Here is a 22669-nt window from a genome sequence, read left to right as displayed (position 1 = left end):
TAATATGCAAATTATATGACATATGTAAAGCACAGGTCACTTTCATTTCAAGTGCATTCCAAAGTTATTCAATTCAACGTCATTGTCATTATACAAGTACAGTATAATCAAACACTGCCGGACTATTCTCCAGGGTAGTTGAGCAAGACAAGCCAATAGACATGCACAAAGATATGGTGCATGCATGGTTGATAGTTACAGACTATCTGCTGAGGTAGGTATAAAGTGCAGACTGTATCAATAACTATGTAAACATATATGTATAAGTAGGAGTGAACAGTACGTTGAGGTAGTGAACCTACCTTGAGGTGACCAGCTGTTAGCTGTGTAACTGTAATAGTGATATAATGACATCACAGATATATTAACATCTGGGCATGTTCACCACCCTCTGCAGGGCCTTGTGTTCAGCAGCAGTGATGCTGTGCTGGGCAGGGCATTTTGTGCCAGGTTGATTCTCCGCAGTCTTCAAAGGAAGTGTTCAGCTTTTTTAACCACTCGCGAGGCTGAATGACCAGGTGAGATCCTTGGATATGCAGACACTGACGAACTTGAAGCTATTCACCTTTTCCATCAATGTCTCCTTGATGCTCAGAGGTGCATGATCAGAGGGGGAGGTGTGGTCACCCAGTACTGAGTTTGGGGGAGGGGCAATGGGATAGATGTGGCCTGCAGGAGTGAAGTCCATACTCCAGCTGCATAAAGCATGGCTTATTCAAGAGTCTTTCATCTAGAGACCAGTCTAGAGGGGTTGATGGTACTGAAGCTAAAGTCAGCAAACAACATCCTGACATACATGTCCAGTTTGTCCAGGTGGTTGAGTGCAGTGTGCATTGCCATGGAGACCGCATCATCAGTGCTGCCTGCCAACCTGCGGGTTGAAATAGTTGACGGGAGAGACAAGGGTCAGGTGCATATGGTTAGTAGGCTGGTGATTGGGAGCGGGGTAGGTGTTTACCGTGGTCCTCACAGCAAGCGGGCATGGTCCATCAGCAGAGGGGCAGGCCTTCCATGACAGAAGGTAGCCCCCCCACACACACCCGAAGACCCCGCCAGGCTCCTGGAGGGCGGCCTACGCAGCCTACAGTGAGCAAGCCTCCGTGGGTGCTCCTGGTGGAAGGAGGCGATGAGGTCGGGGTGCAACACTTGGGAGGCCAGCACCCAGCAACGCTCCTTGGGCCCGTAACCTTCCCAGTCTACAACCCCGAGGTCCTCCTCCGAGAGTCCAGCAGGGCCCTCACCCGATAGGCTGGCTCATCCCCAATCTCCAGTGGCAGGAGTGGAGCTACTGAGGAGCTCCTCTCCTCCGTGAAGGGAGCTTCCACCATGGGCTGCAGGGCAGACATGTGGAAGGCCCTGGAGACCCAGCTATGTTCTGGCAGCCCCAACCTGTAGGTCACCTCATTCACCCGATTTGTTATGGTGCATGGATCCTCATATTTGGCCTGCAGTTTGCCCAAAGGGCCCACCCGGCCATCCTTGGTGGCGACCCACACCTTCTGTCCTGGCTCGAACTGGGGGTCATTCCCCGCTTCAAGTCTGCCCTTTTTTTGTAGGCCACGATGGCGGAGCGCAGTTTCCTGTGTGGTCTCCTCCCAAACTTGTTCGCTGCATCTGCACCACTGCTCGACAGATGGCCGGTGGGTTCCAGGGATAAAGGGGGGGCTGGTACCCTAAGACACATTCGAAAGGTGTTAACCCAGTTCCAGCACAACACAAAGAGCTCTGTGCGTATTCGGCCCACGCGAGGTATGCACTCCAGGTCTCTGGATGTCGCGGACAGTACAGATGCAGGAATTTGCCCACCTCCTGGTTTACCTTGTCCACTTGGCCATTGGCCTGGGGATGGTGACCTGACTTGGAGTCTTGCTGCGGGCGGAGTTTCTAAAGGGTTTCTCCAGGTCGGGTTGTTGCAATACGGGAGAGGTGGAGAAGGCGGTCTTCAGGTCTGCGAATGCCCTCTCTGCTGCCTCTCCCCACCTTAGCTGTTTGGGTTTTCCCATAAGCAAATTAGTGAGGGGCCTAGCTAGGGCGATAAAAGATTTTATGAAGCGTCTGTAGAAGGTAGCAAACCCCGAGAAGCGCTGCAACTCCCGGCGCATTCGGGGTTTCGGCTAGCCTGTCACGGCCTCCACCTTGCCGGGTTGCATGCTTACGCTACCCTCCTTTATGATGTATCCTAGGAAATGTATCTTTCTGCACTGAAACTCACACTTTTCAAATTTGCAGTAAGCTGGTTCCTCAAAAGGGTGCATAGCACTGCGCAAACATCACGCACATGTTGGTCAAAGGAGGCGGAATAGATCAGGATGTCGTTGATATATGGAATGACCGATCTACCCAGGAACTCCCTTAAGACCTCATTAATATACACCTGGAATATTGAGGGAGCTGTGGCTAAACCATACAGCAGGACTAGGTATTCGTAGTGACCAGAAGATGTGCTAAAGCCGGTCTTCCATTCATCCCCTTCCTTGGTCCTGGTGAGGTTGTAGGCACTGCACAAGTGCCACAGGAACCAGGGGGTGGGGATAGGGGTACTTAACCAATATCTCGTTAAATCGCTGGTAGTCCGCATTGGGCATCAACCCTCCATCCTTTTTCTTAATGAAAAACATGCCTGCCAATGCTGGAGACATGGAGGGGCGTGTAGCCTTCACAGGACCGAACACCTCAGCCAGGTCATGGTACTCCTGGGGAATGGTGAGGTCCCCTTCGGCTTCTGGGCTCTCAATAGTGGTGGACTGAAGATGCACTGTCCTGTTAGGAAGGCACTGCTTACCACAAGAGGGCACCCACGTGATGATGTGGTTCTTGGACCACGGGAAGTGAGGGTTTTGCATAGCCACGAGACCTAATGTGATGGGGTGAGAGACAGACGGGATTAAATAAAAGGAGATTTGCTCCATGTGATCCCTGTTTGTTTCCAGTTGGACACGAGGGGTGAAGTGTAACAAAGCCGAGCCCACCGGGCCCCCGTCTAGCACCTTCATACTCAAGGGGGAGGGCAGAGGAATTGCCTTTATCCCTAGCCTCTTCGTGAAGTCCTCATCCTTTATGTTCCCTGCTGCCTCAGAGTCCACCAGTGCTGCCGAGAAAACCGAGCAACCCTTGTGCGCCACTTTGATCGGCACTAAAAACCTTTAAATGGTCGGAGAGGAACTCACTAGATCTCTCCACCTTTTTTGCTCTTCGCACTCTGTCCCACCTAGTTGCATGGGTTCCTCTGCGGTTTCCGTCGTCACCCTGGTCTCTCCACCCGACAAGCCTCTGGGAAAACCCCGCTGTTTTTCCTGCAATAAACGATCATAGGTGATAGCTAGGTGTACCACCTCATTTAGCATGGCCACCTCCACATCGCAGGGTAATTCAGCCTGTAGTTCGGCTCTTAGTCAATTCATAAACATGTCTACCAGTGCTGGATCATTCCATCGAGAGCCGGCTGCCAGTGTTCTGAACTACTTAGCGTAATCAGCCGCTGTAAACAGCCCTTGCCTTAGCCCAAGCAGGGATTGCTCGCAGACCCTTCCCTGTCAAGGGTGATGGAACCCGGTTTTGAGTTCTCCTATGAGCCGAGGGTAGTCGTTCAGGAGCTTGGAGGAGTTCACCACAAAAGCGGCTCCCCAGGTACGTGCTTTCCCTGTCAACTGGGAAATTACAAAAGCCAATTTGGCGTGATCAGACAGGAGGGGCTGATACCCAAAGTACAGTTCACACTGCACTACAAACCCCTTACAGCTCTCTGTATCTCCCCCAAAGACCTCGGGGGTGGTGATACCTTACCCCTTCTGAGATTGGTCTAGTGGTGGAAGTTGTCAATCGGTTCTCGCGGTGATATTACTCACGCATTGACTGAGGCTCTCAATCATGGAGCGGATCTCTCCAATCACCTGCCTTTGCTGTTCTAGCGCCACCATTTGAACAGCTAGTAGGTTTGCCAAGTCAGGGCTGCTTGCCCCGATCCCTGATGGCGGCGCATTCTGTGATGCTGGCGGGAGCAGGAGGCGAGGTTGCTAGAAAGAGCTCTTTATTTTTCATGAGTGAAGGCACGAACATCTAGCAATGTAAATGTAACAAAGGGTAAATTCCTGTCATGGTTTCTCCTTGTAGATTGTAGATTCCTCAATAGGTAATCTGTCAATGTGCGGCACCATCCCGGCCCTCCGTGACGATATCAAATTACAACTAATATTTAAATAATATTTAAACAACTAATATTTAAATAATTGTGATATAACTAATTATTTAAATTGCAAATAATTGCAAATAAGATGCAAAAACAATCCATTTTAAAATCTCTGTTTCTCTGATGGCTTGAGAAGAAGTATATTTACATATATTTGCCTATTCAGGCTACAGCAGTTTAGCCCTGCCCACTTACATTGCAGTTTCAAAGCTCTGAAAGCTTTGAGGCACAATAACAGACAGAAACAGGAATGATCAGGAACAGCCTGTTTAAAAAGAGAGGGGAAAAGAAAACAGTCATATAAAACAGTTGGAAAACAGTCATGTAAAATCTCATTCTAACTGTTTTTTGAGCATAAAACCACAAGTGTAAGTGCACATCAAATAAAAAATTAAAAATTCGAGAAAAGTGTGTGGGATATGCATCAATTAAATAACAAATGATTATTAATTAATATCTTAAGTCATTGCTCAAAGGTCTTCAGCTAGGTAAATTTAATGCATATTTGTAGCATTAAATTTACCTAGCTGCAGACGTAACTACACCAAGAAAGAACAAACTTGCTCCAAACACCAGAGTGACAAGGAAAAGCACCCTAGAGCATGAGGAAGAAACTTTGAGAGAAACCAAGACAATAGCTCCTATTCAGTTTGTCCTGTTTTGTAAGAGGTTTTGTAAGAGGTTGTTCTTAGAGCTTGTTCTTAGAAGCTTGTCTTCAAACATACATCGGCGAGCAAATATGCACACAAGAAAAGTCAGCAGATAGCCTGATAGGAAAGCTGGAACAGAAATAACTTGCAGCACTGAAAGCCGCTTATTAATATTGTGCAGTGCATAATTTCAGATTCCTTCTTAATCCTTGTCTGCATAGTTGTAACTCTAGAGACTCACACAGTCAAAAGACTTTGAATGATCAGAATTATGATTACAAGAAAGTAATTTCACAGTAGCCATAATCACAAACTTTTTTATCTGCCATGTCTCATGCTGAAAGAAAGATGGTGATTTGTGAAATCAGAGCAGTATGGGTCAGAAGAGCTCAGACATCGATGTGCATTTATAACACCACCACCAATAACACATTAAGGGGGAAAAAAAATAATCGATATACTTGGACAGGAATGATTAATAGTTGTAAATTTCCCTTACTTTTTGAGACTACAAATATATATATTTTTAAAATTAACCCAAATTCTGTAAACCTAATGTTTTGTCTTATGTGGGCACTTTAAATTCTGTTATAGTGTTGATTCTCATTAACCACTGTTAACCACTAACACACTGTTAAGCAATTTTTCATTAATAAGACTAGTTTTGCACTGTTTTTAAAAGTTGTGGTTACTTTTTTGCATTGGAGATGAAGTTATAAGAAAATTAACAAACTCACAATGCTCCTTCATTGATTTGGGCGGTATAACTGATGTTTTCACGCATATAAAACAGACCAGTCGATGTCAGTAGAGTTTTCTATGGCAGCATGTTTTTGAACTCGCTTTTCCGGTCGTTGACTTCCGGGTCGGGGAGGAAGTTGTCCAACACTTTTTTTGTTTGGATTTCTCCGTAGTCATTGTTGGCTGGTGTGAGTGTCAGATCTAGCCATAATAAAGTATTTATCCTTCGCTAATTCCTCAAAACATTCATTAAAATGCCTCTGGAAAACTTGGAAGAAGAGGGTTTGCCTAAAAACCCAGATCTAAGAATAGCACAGTTAAAATTTTTGCTGACTCTCGATGGGCACAGACAAGATACTGATGTGAAAACGGAGCTTATGGAGGCGATCAGAGAAAACAGTGAGTAAACCAGAGTAACCCAGTGTAATCCAGGATAAACCAGAGTAACCCAGTGTAAACCAGAGTAACCCAGTGTAGCTCAGGGTAAACCAGTGTAACTCAGGGTAAAGCAGAGTAAACGGTTGTTAACGAGCTGGAGTCAAATGAGGTGTTAGCGGATGTAAACGGGCTGGTTCAGGTGTTGAGCCGCTGGGACTGGAGCCGTTTTTCCAGAATAACTGGACTGCAGTTGAAACTAACCTAACCTAACCTAACCTACTCTTACCAACCAGCCATGCACACTGAATGAAATTAGCACACATGCTACTTTAGTTAGTACCTAAATTGTTAGCTTATCAAGCTAGCGAGCTAGTTGTACGGGTATAAATTTTGCCGTCTCTCTCATCTCTGGGTTTATTTGTGAATCGTCTCTTTCTCAGTGAATAACTAGGTGACTGTCTCACATATAGCTGGGTTAGCTAGCTACGTAGCAAATGCTTGAAATCCTGCCCTTTGTTAATCATCATTAGCTACCTAAGATATCTAGCTAGCTAGCGTTAGCTAACTATAATTGCTAAACGGCTAGCTACTTAGCTAGCTAATAACTTGTTCAGTGACTACGCTACGCTGTTGTCATGTCATTTGTAGGTAATATAACGAGTTTAATTACGTTTTTTAAAGATATGGCGCCATACTACGAAGCCTTGTGCAAAGAACTTAAGTGGCCAGTGGACGGCGATCTGCTCAGCAAGATGAAGAAGACCAATGAGGAAGAGCTGAAGCGCTTGGGCGACGTTCTGGAGGACGCAGAGAAGAACCTCGGAGAGAGCGAGATCCGGGATGCCATGATGGCAAAGGCTGAATATCTGATTAGGATCGGAGACAAGGTGAGTGACATCTGTGCAGCAGTATATCTACGATTCGAATTTAACGGGGGCGGGGCGCATCTATAGTTCACTGTCTTCATTGTCCAAGCACCACGCCTATCCTTTATGTCCCAGGAAGGGGCGCTGACTGCCTTCAGAAAAACATACGACAAGACAGTTGCTCTGGGACACCGGTTAGACATTGTTTTTTACCTGCTAAGGATCGGTCTGTTCTACATGGACAATGATCTCATCACTCGCAACACAGAGAAGGCCAAGAGGTAGAGTCCCATGAAAGTCACAGTATAATCAACTCCCCTGTTATCTACGCACTGACAGTTTCAAATACGGTCTTTTCATCCACTTTGGCAAAAATCGAGTAAGACTGTGGGGTATTTAAGGCTTCTACTAAGACGTTTCCAAATCTCCTTGCAGCCTAATCGAGGAAGGAGGTGATTGGGACAGGCGAAACCGTCTGAAGGTGTACCAGGGCTTGTACTGCGTGGCCATCAGAGACTTCAAGCAGGCGGCCGAGTTGTTCCTGGACACCGTGTCCACCTTCACCTCCTACGAGCTCATGGACTACAAGACTTTTGTCACATACACTGTCTATGTATGTATGATCGCCCTGAAGAGACCTGACCTGAGAGAAAAGGTGATTCGAGATCCTTACACACCTGCACAACAGGAGACCTTTACATCAGGGTAATGGGGTTGTGGTAGTTTATTCAGATGTTTTTCTGCATAGACTTGCTAAGCTTTTCAGTCTTAGTCACCCTTGAAGCCTTGTTCTGTGAGGTCATTGTTTTAAACTGTACTGAATTTCTGTGGGTCCCAGGTGATCAAAGGTGCAGAGATCCTGGAAGTGCTGCACAGCCTGCCTGATGTGCGTCAGTACCTGTTCTCTCTCTACGAGTGCCGATACTCCATCTTCTTTCAGTCGCTTGGTGAGTGCAAATAACTTTCCATGCAGTTTGTCTGTGATCTTTACTACTAGACCCAGATGCCATCGGGCAGCGGTTTTGCCAGATATTAACCCCCGTGGTAATTTTGATAATTAGCTGATCAGTTGAAGCAGGTGTCTGACCGAACAAGGCTCTTTAGCAGTTCACCCTCTCTACATGTTCACATTTAAGTGAAGGTCAGATGGAGAGAACATGTAATATCTGGAATGGAATTAACACGATTTCATTAAATGCAACATCAGGTATGAGGTTGTAAACCCCTCCCAATCCAAATGTCATTTATTGGCATGTTTTTAAAAACATGCATCGTTTTCTCCGTGTTCCTGTGCTGCCCAGCTCGTGTGGAGCAGGAAATGAAGAAGGATTGGCTCTTCGCCCCACACTACCGCTACTACGTCCGTGAGATGCGGATCCTGGCCTACAGCCAGCTGCTGGAGTCCTACCGCTCCCTCACCCTGGGCTACATGGCTGAGGCCTTTGGCGTCAGCACCGAGTTCATCGACCAGTACGCAGTTCTGTTTCCCTCCCGCTACTAAAGGCTGTTGTATCCCAGTCCTGATGAACATTCATTGCACATTGGACCTCACACCCATTTTGTTACTTAGCTGATGATTTGAGAGCAGAGAGAGTACCGATATGTGCTGGGCCAGAATCTGTAGCGGTAGTAGTGATGATGCTAATTTTTTTTTTTAACACATTTGTTTCTTCTTTCTTCTTGTAAGGGAGCTCTCTCGGTTCATCGCCGCAGGTCGCTTACACTGCAAGATCGACAAAGTGAATGAGATTGTGGAAACCAACAGGTAAAATGCTCAGATTTCAGCCGTTACTTTCGTTGATTTGATGTGGCATCATGTCTGCTACTTTCATTTCTCTCTACTCTCCCTTTCATCTCTCCCCAGGCCAGATAGTAAGAACTGGCAGTATCAGGAAACCATAAAGAAGGGCGATCTCCTGTTGAACAGAGTGCAGAAACTTTCTCGGGTTATTAACATGTAGCCATTGTGTTTTGATCAGGTCGTCCTTCAGTGGTGGTTCAGTATATTGTCCATGAGCTAATGGAGCTTTGCCTTTTGTTTTATGTACAGTATATAATAAATCTTTTCAAAGAAAACTGTCTTCACTGTCAAATTAAAATGCCTGGTTGTGTGTGCATACCAACGCAGTGTAACTGATATGGTGAATCTGCAAATAAAATGTAAAACTGTCAAAGTCTGCATGAGTAGACACACACAATTCCATCTGAGCATTTATTTAATCACCACAGCCTCCGAATGTATTGTTGGTGACCACGTCTACCTCTTTATGATCAGTGTCCCCATTGTCCAATGGCTACTTCTAGCAGGATAACGCGTGTCAAAGCTCAAAATAATCTCAAACTGGTTCCTTGAGTATGACAGTGAGTTCAAAGAACTCAAATGGCCTCCACAGTCACCAGATTTCAATCCAATAGCGCACTTTGGTGGAACGGGAATCACATGGATGTGCAGCTGATAAATCTATTGTACCCAATACAGCACGTACCTATTCTAACGTGCTCCCAGTACAGTGGCTGCGGAGTGTGCATAAGATCTATAGTGGAAACACTGTGTTGCAGCTGTGTTCAGCTGTTTGGTTCATGTCACACTCCGTTTGGGATTTATTCGCACTGATGGAGTTCTCCGTTAAGTTTTTACTTTGATGATGTAGTATGTGTGTTAATTTATTCAAAAAGAATCATGTCAACACAACAAGGACGAGTGAGAGCCAGGTACTTTTTTTTCTTATAAATAACTGTATAAATTACTTTTTTTTATTTACAGAAAACGTGTTACAAAACAAATAGACTATACAATCTTTTCTTTAAATATTAGGTAAATCTAACCTACTTTGTTCATGAATTACATAGCAGCCAACACACAAAAGACCAGCCGAAAAGCTTCTGATTATGCAAGATATACACTTGTACATGTCGGTGTTTCTCCACCAGAATGAAGCTGTCCCAACATTCACATTCCAAATCTGTGCTTCTTTTAACAAACTTATTCAAAGTTTTCATCAAATGAAAACATTATCAGTGGAGTCAATTTTAAAGGTAAACAAAACATTAATTTGGATTTTTAAAAAGATTTCATTTACAGGGACCCAATGTTCATTCAAAATCATCTTTTTTGACTTCCGAATTTGAAATTACATTTTCAAAAGCAGAAAAAAAGAATAACTGAAAACAGCCACCACCATGAGGTGTGTCAGTCTCGTGCGGTCGTGAAGCAGGCGGCACAGGTAAATGGGGAAAGGACCACCACACAGGTTTAAAAAGCAAGCTTCTAAAAGCAGGTATAAACCATGTAGAATATTCAAGTAACATGAAACAAAACATCTACTGAAAAATGTTCCATTCAAACTCAGCGGATGAGAAACTCACCGAGGCACTTCTCTCAAAAAGCTGCAAAGAAACGTGATTAAAGAGCAGTGCTCCTAACATGTTTGGCAACGAAGGTGCAATAAGGGTCTGCATTGTTTTCACGTTCTTCTTATTAAAGTAACCGTGTTGAATTCTGCTTCACTGAAATACATGAGACTGACTAAACCAATCTTAAGCACAACTTCTGGTCTTGTTGGGGGGGGGACGCAGATTTAAAATGATGATTATTATAATTACACCTGCATCTTCACCATGCTGGGCGCAATCCTTTGTAAGGATTTCAGTATATGACTAAATAAAAGCTCCGTTTTGATAGTAAGAGTTGTATTGCATTATTGGCTTGGCAGTGAACCACTTCAAATAATCTTAAAAGTTGATCCATTCATTAAATAAATAACAACAATCTCAATTGTACCAAAAATCATGTGTAAGAAAACACCTGTGCAAAAATACATCTCGATATGTACAATTCATTTAACAAAATATGTATTCTGAAATAGGGCTAACTTCAATATTCATTGATAGAAAAAAGCCAAAGCTAGAAAAAATGCTCTCTCTTCTTAGAAACTCAGTCTGACATCTGTGGAGTTTGGAAATTTATGGGACTTGGAAAGACGAGCCAAAATGTGCACGTCTCCTCACGAGCTAACCCCCCCCCCCCCTCCCCCCAAACACCAGTGGCCAGTTCATTATGAATATTGGGGGGGGGGGGGGAATCCACGTTTTTAAACATCCAGATTAATTAACAAACCATTAGCTCGGGAAAGCACGTGTCGCAGGCTGGATTAGCCTTTATGATAAGTGGCACCAGAAAGAATAGTGGTTCTTTAACACGATGGCCACGATTGCTTCTGAATACCTTAATCAGCGCACGAAACGTTTGGCTAAAACAGACGCGCCGTGAACCTGCGGCGTTTCTCACAGTTCTGTGTCTTGGCTTGTGCAGTTCGCCATGTTGTCACGGACAAGACGCACCAACTCCACCGCACAGAACCTGACGCAAGCAGGGTCTGATCAGCATGATGGAAACATGATGCTAGTGTGTACACACACTAGAGAGAGTGTGTGTGTGTATATGTATACATGTGTGTGTGTGTGTGTGTGTGTATATATGTATACATGTGTGTGTGTGTGTGTGTGTGTATATATGTATACATGTGTGTGTGTGTGTGTGTGTGTGTGTGTGTGTGTGTATGTATGTGTGTATGTATGTGTGTGTGTGTATATATATATATATATATATATATATATATATATATATATATATATATATATATATATATATATATATATATATATATATGTGTATGTGTGTGTGTGTGTGTGTGTGCGCGCGTGTGTGTGTGTGGCGCTCTGTTAAAGCCTCCATCAAGAACCACTGGATCAGCAGTAAGCCTCTTATAGGAAGCAGCTTCAGGTTACTATAAAAGGTGTTGACAGCCTCAGACCTGTGCAGTGTAGACTTTAGTGTGGCGTGGGTCTCACTCTAATGTGTCAAACCCGTCTGGGGGTTGAACACCTTCCCCCAAACCTTCAGAATTAAGTTTTTAGTGTATTCAGAGAAACAGACAGGATGTTTGACATCGCAGCGCAGACAGCTGAAGGTATGTGGTAAGACTAACAATGTTGTTTCAAGGCAAATACTACCATCAGTGCTTATTCATAGCAAAGCTGTTTTCTCAAGTCATATTTCAGAAGGATGAGACATCACTGGGAGGATTACACAATCTGAATGAAATGAAATGCAGCCTAGAAAGAAGGACCTGGAAGAGCACCTCTCCAGAAGGTCCTGTGTCGAGGAGCACCAGGCATGGATAAATGAACCGCTTCACACGTGGATAAAATCAATAATTAATACCATTTTGCTGGTAGAAGTGCAGCTGCAGTGATGGATTCTCGATGCTCCAAAGCTGCTACTTGAAGTGCAGAAACAAAACAAAAAAAACCTTCTAAAGAATCACTAAGACTCAAACTGCTCAAGTATTTTTGGAATTTCGATTATTCAGTTTGGATGCTTGACTGAGACGACCCTTCCGTCTCTCCGTGGAGAGTAAAGTGGTCTATATTGGTTTATTTTTTAAATTCCACCAATCAATGTGTTTACTGTAAATCTGTTCAACTAAACACGACTGCGTTTTTCACATCGAGACTCCAGATCTCTCTCCTTTCCCTCGACACGTCCACAAGCACTTAAGAGTTCATGCTGCACAGAATTCCATTTCCAGTATTCCGGTATCATCTACCCGGACCCACACAAACACACACTTTAACACACGCACACACCCACACATGCGGAAGAGATCAGCAGAAACACTCCGTTTCGCGTACATCAATCATCAAGTTCCTCTGATGCTTTGTTGTGACGATGTGCGCCGCTCATACCAGCCCTTATCGGGACCTCTGCATAACCCCCACCCGCTCCACCTCCAGGGGTGGGGCCTACCACTACCGCACCACACCCCTTTGCGGCTGGAGCAAGCAGCTGACCGTCACTGAGCCACCCAGCGCGCCCTCCGCCCTGAGGATTGTGGGAAGCTGAGAGGAAGAGGAGTAGCTGGAGGAGAAGAAGGCCTCATGCGGTGCGGCGTGACGGGCGCTTGGGGGCCCGCCGAGCTCCGGGCCGCTCCACACCCCCAGTGCCGGCCCACCTGTGTCAGGGGCGGGTCTTAGGCTGGATCAGGGAGGGAAAGAGACCGGGGCCAAAATTCTGTATTACTGCCGCATCACTCACAAACATCTACACAAATAGCTGTGGTCTGATATAGGTTGGGTTTAGGGTTTCCACATGCACGCGCGCGCGCACACACACACCTGATGTATTAGTGAGCTGTTGGCAAGGCCTGGTGCTCCTGGACCGGGCCGTGTGTGTTTGCCATGGAGGTTGTTGGTGACTGCCGGAGACTTGGCCATTCTGGGTCTGCCAGGCGGCGGAGCGCCTCCCCCTCCAGGTGCTGTCAAAGTCAAAGGTGACATCATTACTTCGCGCATGCACACAAAACACAGGTGAATGAATGAAACCAATGAAACAAGCCTGTGTTCAGGTGCCACAGAGCACAGCCAGTTCACCTGGACGTGGTCTGGATTTCTACCCGAGTACTTGGGTTTTACTGGGGAGGGACTAGATATTTCCCAGGAGCAATCGTGACACGGCGCAAAAACCAAACTCAAACTCTGTTCCACATCGAACCCTTTAAACACACCCAGCACCATAGACTTAAACACACTACGACAGCTCCACTCGTAACCAGGGAAACGACTTCTACCTTAGCAAAGCTGGCTTGTGTTGTGTGTTCATTCACGTTTGCGAAAGGCATTACAGTCATTACAGGTGCTGCGTGTGTGTGAGTGTTAGCGTTGGCCAGTTGGCTGGCTCGCGCTAGTATTACATGAACATGCTTACAGTCCGTGTGTGTGATGCGTGCGAGTGTGATGCGTGTGTGACGTTTGTGATGCATGCGTGTGTGTGTGATGCGTGTGGCCACACCTGCACAGGTCCCTGCGCCAGCGGAGCCAGTGCTGACAGGCGAGCTCTTCCTCCTCTTGTTATCGAGACGAGGTCCATCGCCGCCCTGGTGCACGAACGGTCCCAGCGAGAGCGTCGAATCGCTGCTGTTCATCACAACACTCATGCGTTTGATTGGTTCGGCGGGGCCGGATGGCGCCGCCCCACGGGACGACGCCTCCTGCCGCCGGCCAGGTGTGCCGCTTGCGCCGTGGGAGGAAAAGGAGGACGAGGGAGCGGTGGAGGTGATTGAGGAAGGGAAGCTGCTCCCTGAGGTGCCAGAGTTCACCGCACAGTTCTTCCTGAAGGACGACGAAGACGAAGGCTCGGCGTTGTAGGTGCCGTGTGGCGTGAGCAGAGAGCTGGTTTTGCGCTTCTTTCCCGAGCCGAGGCCAACAGCCCCCACGCGCACCACGCTGCCGCTGTTAGCAACAGAGCTCGCCGGAGGGGCTGAAGAGGACTCCCTGACCCGGAAGGACTTGGTTCCGGGGCGGGACTTGTTGGGCTTGCCAGAGCCCTGTGTGTAGGGCAGCGAGCAGGAGAGGACTGAAGGCATCTGGGGTGACGATGAGGACACTTGTCTGGACGAGCTGCTACTGCTGTAGGCGAGCTGCTCTCCCACCCTTTGGGACGTGGCCCGGGCGTTCAGGGTGGTCCCGTATGACAGCACGGGCTTGCTGTCGTACGACTGGCCGTAGGGCAGCGGAGGGGAGGGGCTAAGGAAGCCAGAAGAGAAGGATGAGGAGTTTGACCGGTGAGACGACGTCATCGCTGACGCGAATGAATTTTCCGGCACCAGAGGGATTTTCCTAAAGGATTAAAATCAGACACAGGATGAGAACGATTTTGAATCTTTTACGGACAATCTTCAAGTACAGTGATATTCATCCTGGTTCTTCATTTATCGTTTTTAAAATTTAATTATTTATAAATTATATTTCAAATCAAACATAATAGATATTATAGCAACTGTCTTATTCAAAAACTATACACGGTCACATCTAATAACAGAGAACAGGAATTCTGTTTGCAATTATTCCGACAGCCAGCATATACCACGTTCCTTCCTACTGCGCCTGGCTTTGAGCATCCAGTGTGGGACACACACCTGGAACTGTTACACATACCTGGAACTGTGAGCTGTGCTACTCTAAGTGCTGAGAGACTCCAAGGTGGTCCGGTCCTGTTCGGTTCTGACCCAGTATGGGATGCGGTGAGCCCAGCGGTCTTTAGTGCGGACTGTTGTTGTTGCTCGGCTGGCTTTGGTTTGATGTGTGCAAACGGAGGACAATGTCACTCACCTCCACATCAACGAGTTGACGTGTTTGTCCATCATGGCCGCAAGCGCACATCGGACCCGATTCCAGCGGCGGTCAAAGGCAAAACAGCTCCTGCTGAACTGGCGGCTGCCGAAAGTGCAGTACTGGTGGGAGAGAGGAAGGACAGCCATCGTCATCATCATCATCATCATCACTGACATGCAAACACGCACAGGGGTGCTGTTGCCTCAGCAAGTAACATCAAAGGCCTTCGTGTGAGTGGTGTTAGTGGTCTGAACTGGTGAAGAGCCCCTGTCTGATAGGACTACACTGGGGTTTGTCCCGAGGAACTTACCGAAGCCGGTCTCGGGTGGTACCCTGAAAAGTGGCAGTCCAGTTTGTCCACAGCATCCTCTCTATCCTCCGCCTCGCCCTCGTCGCTGGACAGACGGCACGCCCCGTTGGGCGTGGGGGCAGTGTGGGGGTGCTGGGTCAGGTCATGGGCCGTAGCAGGGTCACCTGACCCAATCAGCCCAGTGTGGGCGCTGCCACTGCTCAGACTGGGAGAGAAGCGTGTCAGTCAGTCCCACGGTGCCACAGTATGGATTCCTTTTTAATATATTTTACTTCCGTTTTTTTTACTGGAAGGTCAACGGCAGGACGGCTCACCGCGGAAGACCGTGATTGTGAGGTTTGGGTTTGCCGAGCGCGACAGGCTTGGGAGTTTCAGCGGCAACACTGTTGCTGTGGGGTGGCAGGTGGTGGTGGGCGTCCTGTGAGAGGCGAGACAGGGGCGGAGGATCCCTGAGGGGTGCGGCCTGCAGGGCGGGCTCGGCCCTGTGCTGCAGCTCCTTGTCTCGCACGCGGCCTTTGTGCTCCGCCAGCAACGCATCAAAACTCCGCCCTGGTACCGCCCTCCTCTGGCTTAAGGAATGTGTCTGTGGAGACAGAGAAGAACGCGTCTGTGGAGACGGAGCGGGACGTGTCTGTGGGGGTCTCTGAGCTGCTATATGAACCCTCCCCAATCATCACTTATTATTAATATTATTATTATTACTATTTATATTATTATTAATATATTATTTCACAAACTATCAAGTTACTGACAATACACCGCATCACAAGCATCATGTATTAAATGTATGCCAACACAACAATACAAGTTTTTGTTAATTTTTTTTACACGTACCATAAATTTTACACATACTATAAATTATTATTAGTAGCAGTGGTAGTATGGGGAGTGAATACTACTGTACTGGCTAAAACCGATCAAGAGCCATCATTTTATAACTATAGTAAAATACTGAGTAATTATAGCACTCAATAAACATGTTTTAAGTTACAAACTTGGTTATAAACCACAGACTGCATTAGAAAGGACAATAAGAATAATAAGACTGTCATTTTACTAATCAAAAGGTGCCTGAATCAAAACTCTCCTAGCTGTGGCATGTTAGTTGTTTGGATCAAGGTAGCGCACATGTTTCTTCAACCACAGCAGATCGCGCTGATGTCAGGTGAGGTGTCGGGTTCTGAGGTGTCGCTGATGTCAGGTGAGGGTCTGAAATGTGGAGCCTGTGACCTTTTCATTCTTGCCTATCTACCCCCAACCGTCTCTGCCCCGTCTGCGGTAAACTACTACAGTGAGCGTCAACCACAGCAGTCCAACACTGATAAGGCAGGAGGTTGTAGTACGCACAGAGCTACGCAGGTAGACAGACTTTTTTACGACACTGTGACCATCATTCCTGATCAGAGTTCTGCTGGTGTTTCAACAAATCACACTGTGCCCACGATTCAACACACACTAATTATTTTGATCATATTAATCCAGCACCATCAACGTCCGCAGCACCTCAGGGTTAACACACCTATGCGGCTTACGCACGACAGGACAGATTTGAGTTGCGGTATGTTTCTGCTGAGGTGGGTCTCTGTCACAGAGCTGGTCAATCGCAGGGCGTCCTCACGTCCTCATGTCCGAAGCCACTAACCCGCATGTTTATCGGGACTTTCACCTCAGACCACAGAAGTACACGCACAGTCTTACAGGCGCATTTAACTCTCACACTGTGTTACTGCTGCTGGTTCAGGGAACATGTGTTTGGATTGTAATCCATGAGGGTAGCTTGGCCAGGCAGTGGCCTGGCCAAGCTACACTACCCACACTGCTGAGAGGATGTTCAGTTCAGTAGGGTAAAGTATCTGCAGCTGTAGAACTGAGCCCCCGACTAACTGTAGACCCTCTTACAGCTATTTATCACAGACTCACATAACTAGTGTTAGATCAACGTTTCCTGCTTGTTGGTCACATAGTGTGAACATAAGGATGTCTAAGCGTAAATTTACTGTGTCTGTGTGTGTGTAGACATAAGGACATCAAAGCATACATTTACTGCAAATCTGAGGGTTTAAACATCTGTGAGAATGTTTAGTTTGTAAATTGTATGCACGTGTGTGTGTGTGTGTGTGTGTGTGTGTGTGTGTGTGTGTGTAGGCTGTAGCGTGTTTCACCTTGCATGTTAAGGATCTTGTGCATGGCTTACGGGCTCCTATATCCAAAACTCCACAATGGACATCAGGATTAAACTCGCGTTCTAATGGGAAAGAAAACCAGAATATAGCACACAGCAGGGTGAAAGGTCACATCTCTGGCCCAGCACCCTGGGGTCAAACTGGGGACCCTTTATACCTGCATGCTGAGTACAGAGTCAATCAAGCCCACTATCCTCACCTAGCGGTCTCCTGTACAGTCGTCTGCTGCTGACACTGGTGCTGTTGTCCTGCTTCTTATCCGGAGGGGCTGGGTGGCCCTTCCCGTTGGGGATGTGACCCAGTGCCAGCAGCTGACCCTTTGGTACTGACGGGGTATTAAGGCCTGGCTTTGTAGGGGACGAGCTCACAGTAACGGAGGACGAGGAGGACGAGACAGGTACATGGGTATGTCTGGAGGACGGGTACTCCACCTTCAGATGGATCTTCTCCACTCGGACGGCTGGGGTCAAACTGGGTGAGGAGAGACAACAGAGACAGTCACTGAAGTATGCTTGTGTGTGTGTGTGTGTGTGTGTGTGTGTGTGTGTGTGTGTGTACACGCATGTACATATGGCTTTGCGAGACCAAGATAAACAAATATACAAAACCATTGCCTTGTCCAGCTTTAGGGTCTGTCTGTATCATCAGTTTTTACAATTGTACATGAGACACATGAACGTGTGTACCAAACCAAGGCCGACTCTGCCCAGTACCGGGCCTGGCACGACACTGGGGCACAAAGCTGGGTAGAGCGCACGGATCCAGTCCCAGTCCCGATCACAGTCTGCACTGTGAATCCTTCTTTTGACACACTTCAGGTAACTTTTTAAGAACTTGATAATTAGCTGAAGGGTTGAATCAGGTGTGTTAAAACTGACCTGCAGTGAAAGGGGTCCCCAGTCGGCTAACAAGACAAAGAAGCTCGCAAGTTTCATACTGATCTTTTTTCACCTAAGCCGGATGAGCCGGATCTAAGCCGGATCTAAACCAGCCAGTTTTTCTGCCACAGCTGGTCTGGCGCACTCACATGTCATTGTGAAGCATCTTCAAGGGGAAGTGGGACTTGCGGTGAGGCAGCTTCTCTTTGGCTGAGGGGGCTCCCAGGGGCCTGCTCCCAGCCCCACCCCCAGCCCCACCCCCGCTCCGCCCCCGGGAGGAGAAGCCAGGGAGCGAGTAAGCAGTGGAGGACGAGAGCTTGCTCATGGAGCCGTGTCTTCTCTCTATAAGGACCAAAGGGTGACAGGCAAGTTAGACTTAAACCGCTTGGAAGACAATAACTCCAACCACGTAAGTAAAAATACAGGTGTACATTAAGATACCATGACCTTTCCTCAGTATCCTTGCCACTAGTCATCGATGGTGACTACTGATATGTTTAGTGTTTCATCTGTTTTGGTTTGTTCAGGTTAGAAAGGCTTTTAAAATTACTTGATGGTGTGAGACATGATATACATTGACTTTGTGAACACATCTGCTACGCTGACTACTTTGTGCTGCATTCAACATCAACAAAACTAAAGGTGCTTGTGGTTTTAAATGTGTTACAGGCCTGTGACAATCTGCTGAAAAGCAGAGAAGTCTGATCTGAAAACAGGAACATTATGGTCGCAGTTCACGGGAAAAACATACATCCAATTCCAGCGGACCTCCAGAGGACTTTCTATAGGTGGACTACAGAAATGGAAGTGGATCTGGTCAGTACGTCTGGACAGAGTTGGGAGCGTACGTCCATGAGCACTGAACGCTGTAAAAGGCAAATGCCATCTAGTAAAGGAGAACTTACATTCCTCCACTCAGGGACAGGGTTGGGACCAGAAGCAGGGCCACATTGGTGGCAGCTGCCACCTTAGAGAAGACAGAAGCCACCCCAATTCAAGTCCCAAAATTAACTAAAAATAATTACATTTATCATAATATTGCAGTTACATTTTAGACGTTTTCTCAAAACAAATCAACAAAATATTCACGTGCGCTTTAGACGTGCATTCAATATTAGATTGCTGTTCCATCCTCTGACTGGCAAGAACTTCACCAGTTAGTTATGACTTTGCAGTGCACGCCATCCATCGGTGTGACCTGCTCGTGAGGGACAGAGAGGTTCCCAATACAGTTTAGTGCACTCTGATTAGACCCATTCCTCATCCGTGTAGACGCCAGCGAGGATTATTAACCTCACTCCAAATATTTATCGTTGTTGAAGTGAGCACAAGAAGTTCTTGTTGATGTTGATTTAAATAATTACAGTAGCACTGCAGGTGTTGTAACCACATCCTTTGAGCATTAGGAACAACAGAGCAAAAATAAAGCCAGTGATGTCACTACAGACCCATTAATGTTCCAGGTAAACGTCACATATTCTACACATGCAGCAAATGCCCTAACAGTTAGGGGGCGCCACCCCATGTATAAAATACTTTACATGCCACTGCTGTATGAGCCTGAAATGCTTTGCGCTGATGAGCAACCTGTTGTCATAAACTGCTTGAATTTTTGTCCCAAACTAAAAAGCAGTGAGTTGTAATGCAAGACACACAGCTTCTCTGCACACTGTCCAGCGCGAGAGCTCCTTCCGTCATCATAAATGTTTCCGCCACGCTGAAAACGTGCTTACTGGGACCCGCAGACGGTGGTTTCGTTTCCACCACTCCAAGGGTCCGAAACCGGGCAGACACTGCAATTTCAGAAACCTTAAGTGTAGCTGACGACTCAAAGGAGAGTAACCTGTCCGAATGACGAGACGCCACGTGGGAACTCGCACAACCTCATACGGACATTTCTATATTTGAAAGCCTTTATTCCAGTAGCGCATGGTGCCTGTGCATCGACAAGAAAGCGTATAGCTTTGTTGAGTTGTGCAATACTGTGCACTGAAATTCCCCCCAAAAGAAAACTAATATGGAACAACAGGCTGACGTAGACAAAACATCTTTGTGAACCGAACTGGAAATAAGCTTTGTTTCGACTGCACTTGGCATTGTCCACGCCTTTTTCAACTTTCTTTGTGCATATTGTTTGGATTTTATCGCACGAACAGCTGTATGTGAGGTGACTAAAATAAATGCATTTAAATTACAACTCCAAAATCAGTTCCTGTCAATAAGGCCAAAATCACAAAGTTTGCTAATAAACCAGCATGTGTGACCACTCAGACTGAAAGTGACTGAAACTTCTGGCATCTGTCTTCTGTCAGAAATCCATCTGTAGGTCCGGTAACTCAAGCACTGCTCACGTGGGCCGCGTTTCGGAAAGCACTCCACCCTCACACTGATGATGAAGCTGATATTCGGTATATTAATGCATTTTAGTCGGCAACTGGCAAACTGGTCTTAAAAATGGACTAACATCACACAGCATATGCCTGGCTTAAGTCAAGTCAAACGTATTTCTACAACAAACGTATTTTGACAACAATTGTCACAAAGCAGCTTTACAAATGTCCAAGTCCCCAGTGAGCAAGCCAAGGGTGACGGTGGTGAGGAAAAACTCCCTCGAGTATGAGGAAGAAACCTGGAGAGGAACCAAGACTCAGAGGGGGGGGGGGGGGGGGGGGGGGGGGGGGGGGGGGGTGGTCCTCCTCTGGATGACAATGGTCACCACAATAACAATATAAACAATAAGGAGCAGAATAAGTAGTGAGAGAGAGCGAAAAATAACTAAAATCATAACAAATGTCGCTCTTCAGTAATTCCCTCTGGTGCGTCTGCTCGTCCCTGGGGGTCTGACAGCATGCCAAAACACAGAGTATGATCCACAGGTCTTCATCTTTTAGGCCCGGCCAGACTTCTGTGTTCTCAGCGTTTGTCTTTTAAGTCTTTATTGCGAGGATCAAGAACATATCCCAAGCCAACCTCCCATTTCTCTCTTCTCAAGGCGGGCATGCACTGCCCTCCTCATGGTGTGGACGCTCATGGTGTGTGACCCATCTGACTGAAGCAGTCATGTCTACACTCCACCAGTAGGAGGCGCGACAGAGCTGCATCCGCCTTGCCGACTTCAATACTGAGCTCCTCAACTGGGCTCGGATTAACAACAGATTTGACATTCTTAGTCCCTGGCGTTTGCTGGGAGAGCTCTCTTCTGTCCTGACTTTCTCTGCCTCTACAAGACGACTGTCTGATTGGTGGGCTGAGCTAAGCCGAGCTCCTCCTTCAGCACGGTGCCCAAGTGGTGGGAACGTGTAGCGCATCAACAGAATTTATCCAGCTGTTCTCTGCGGTTCAATCCCACCATGAATTGCTCAGATCTGTCGTACTGGAACCACAGACTCTAGCAGGTCGCCATCAAAGCTCCTAGCAGGTTGCCATCTTTCTCAACGCCCCACTCCTCTAACATGGCACTAAACATCTTCTCAATAGACTCTTTCTTTACACTTCCAGCACAACATACATCCTCTTCCAACTGAGCTGTGACCATTTCCGTAACTGTCCTGTCAAACATTCTGAGCTCTTGGACCACTTGCTGACCACGTGGGTGTCACACGTTTACTGCGCTGGTTTGCTGATGGTTCTCTGGGTACTGGCGACTGTCTCCACGTCATGGTTAATGTTTTCTTAGATGGGTCCACGAGTTGGACGGTTCCTGTGGTTTGGTTCATAGTTTGTGGGCAGACGTTACGTTTTGAAGAGCCAACATCATCTTTTGAAAAATAATCATGTTATCTAAAAAACAGAAAGATGAAAGAAAAAAGTAGAGTTTTTTGGAATAAAAAAAACCTGAAAAATGTTAAAACTTTACATAGTAAAAAGATTTCATAGGTTTAAGAATTTGTTCATCCCTCAATCAATTCTGTTAGCAGGTTGGCTAGACACACAATTTTAGAATCAAATCCTGGGAATATTCTGTTGTTTTTAAGTTGTGTGTACGTTTCTGAATTTTGTACATGTTCTGACAGTCTGTATCATATCAGAAATATGTGATTGAGACTGTGAGGATTTACATGTAGATGTAAAGCTAGCATTATCATAAAAGCTAACTTTAGCAAGGACACCAACAGTAGTGATACCAGTGCTACATGTTTGTACTTTCGGTGGACTGTACCGGTACAGGCCAGCTCACCTCCAGCTCCAATGAATGACAGAAAGTGAAGGCATTGGATTAGTTCTCGACACCCCCTGGTGTCCAAAAGTATGTACTGTTTTAGCTCAAAAGAGCATCACTGCTGAATGGGGATTTCGTGTACATCA

The 22669-nt window shown here is 46.5% G+C and overlaps 2 protein-coding genes across 2 annotated transcripts in view; one reads left to right on the top strand and one right to left on the bottom strand.

Annotated features, from left to right (window-relative positions):
* The first annotated feature begins 5711 nt into the window (after positions 1 to 5711).
* psmd6 (proteasome 26S subunit, non-ATPase 6) lies at positions 5712 to 8991 on the top strand. The gene is made up of 8 exons (XM_027025946.2): positions 5712 to 5976; positions 6637 to 6842; positions 6957 to 7102; positions 7257 to 7476; positions 7660 to 7768; positions 8123 to 8291; positions 8509 to 8586; positions 8686 to 8991. Exons 1-8 carry the CDS (start codon positions 5832 to 5834, stop codon positions 8780 to 8782), a joined length of 1170 nt encoding a protein of 389 aa, XP_026881747.1. The 5' UTR covers positions 5712 to 5831; the 3' UTR covers positions 8783 to 8991.
* Positions 8992 to 11497: 2506 nt separating this feature from the next.
* LOC113587335 (ataxin-7) overlaps positions 11498 to 22669 on the bottom strand; it is a 28182-nt gene continuing 17010 nt past the window's right edge. The window contains exons 6-14 of the mRNA XM_035520575.1: positions 18514 to 18706; positions 17686 to 17957; positions 17466 to 17548; positions 15618 to 15886; positions 15304 to 15508; positions 14991 to 15112; positions 13672 to 14498; positions 12999 to 13138; positions 11498 to 12858 (exon numbers count right to left, since the gene is read on the bottom strand). Coding sequence (XP_035376468.1) covers positions 12841 to 12858; positions 12999 to 13138; positions 13672 to 14498; positions 14991 to 15112; positions 15304 to 15508; positions 15618 to 15886; positions 17466 to 17548; positions 17686 to 17957; positions 18514 to 18706 — 2129 coding nt within the window. The 3' untranslated portion in view covers positions 11498 to 12840. The remainder of the gene's footprint in view (positions 12859 to 12998; positions 13139 to 13671; positions 14499 to 14990; positions 15113 to 15303; positions 15509 to 15617; positions 15887 to 17465; positions 17549 to 17685; positions 17958 to 18513; positions 18707 to 22669) is intronic.

This window comes from Electrophorus electricus, chromosome 20, assembly GCF_013358815.1.
Source record: "Electrophorus electricus isolate fEleEle1 chromosome 20, fEleEle1.pri, whole genome shotgun sequence".
NCBI classification, from domain to species: Eukaryota; Metazoa; Chordata; class Actinopteri; order Gymnotiformes; family Gymnotidae; genus Electrophorus; species Electrophorus electricus.
The sequence above is the reverse complement of the archived record's forward strand: the minus strand, read 5'-3'. Positions and strand labels throughout refer to the sequence as shown.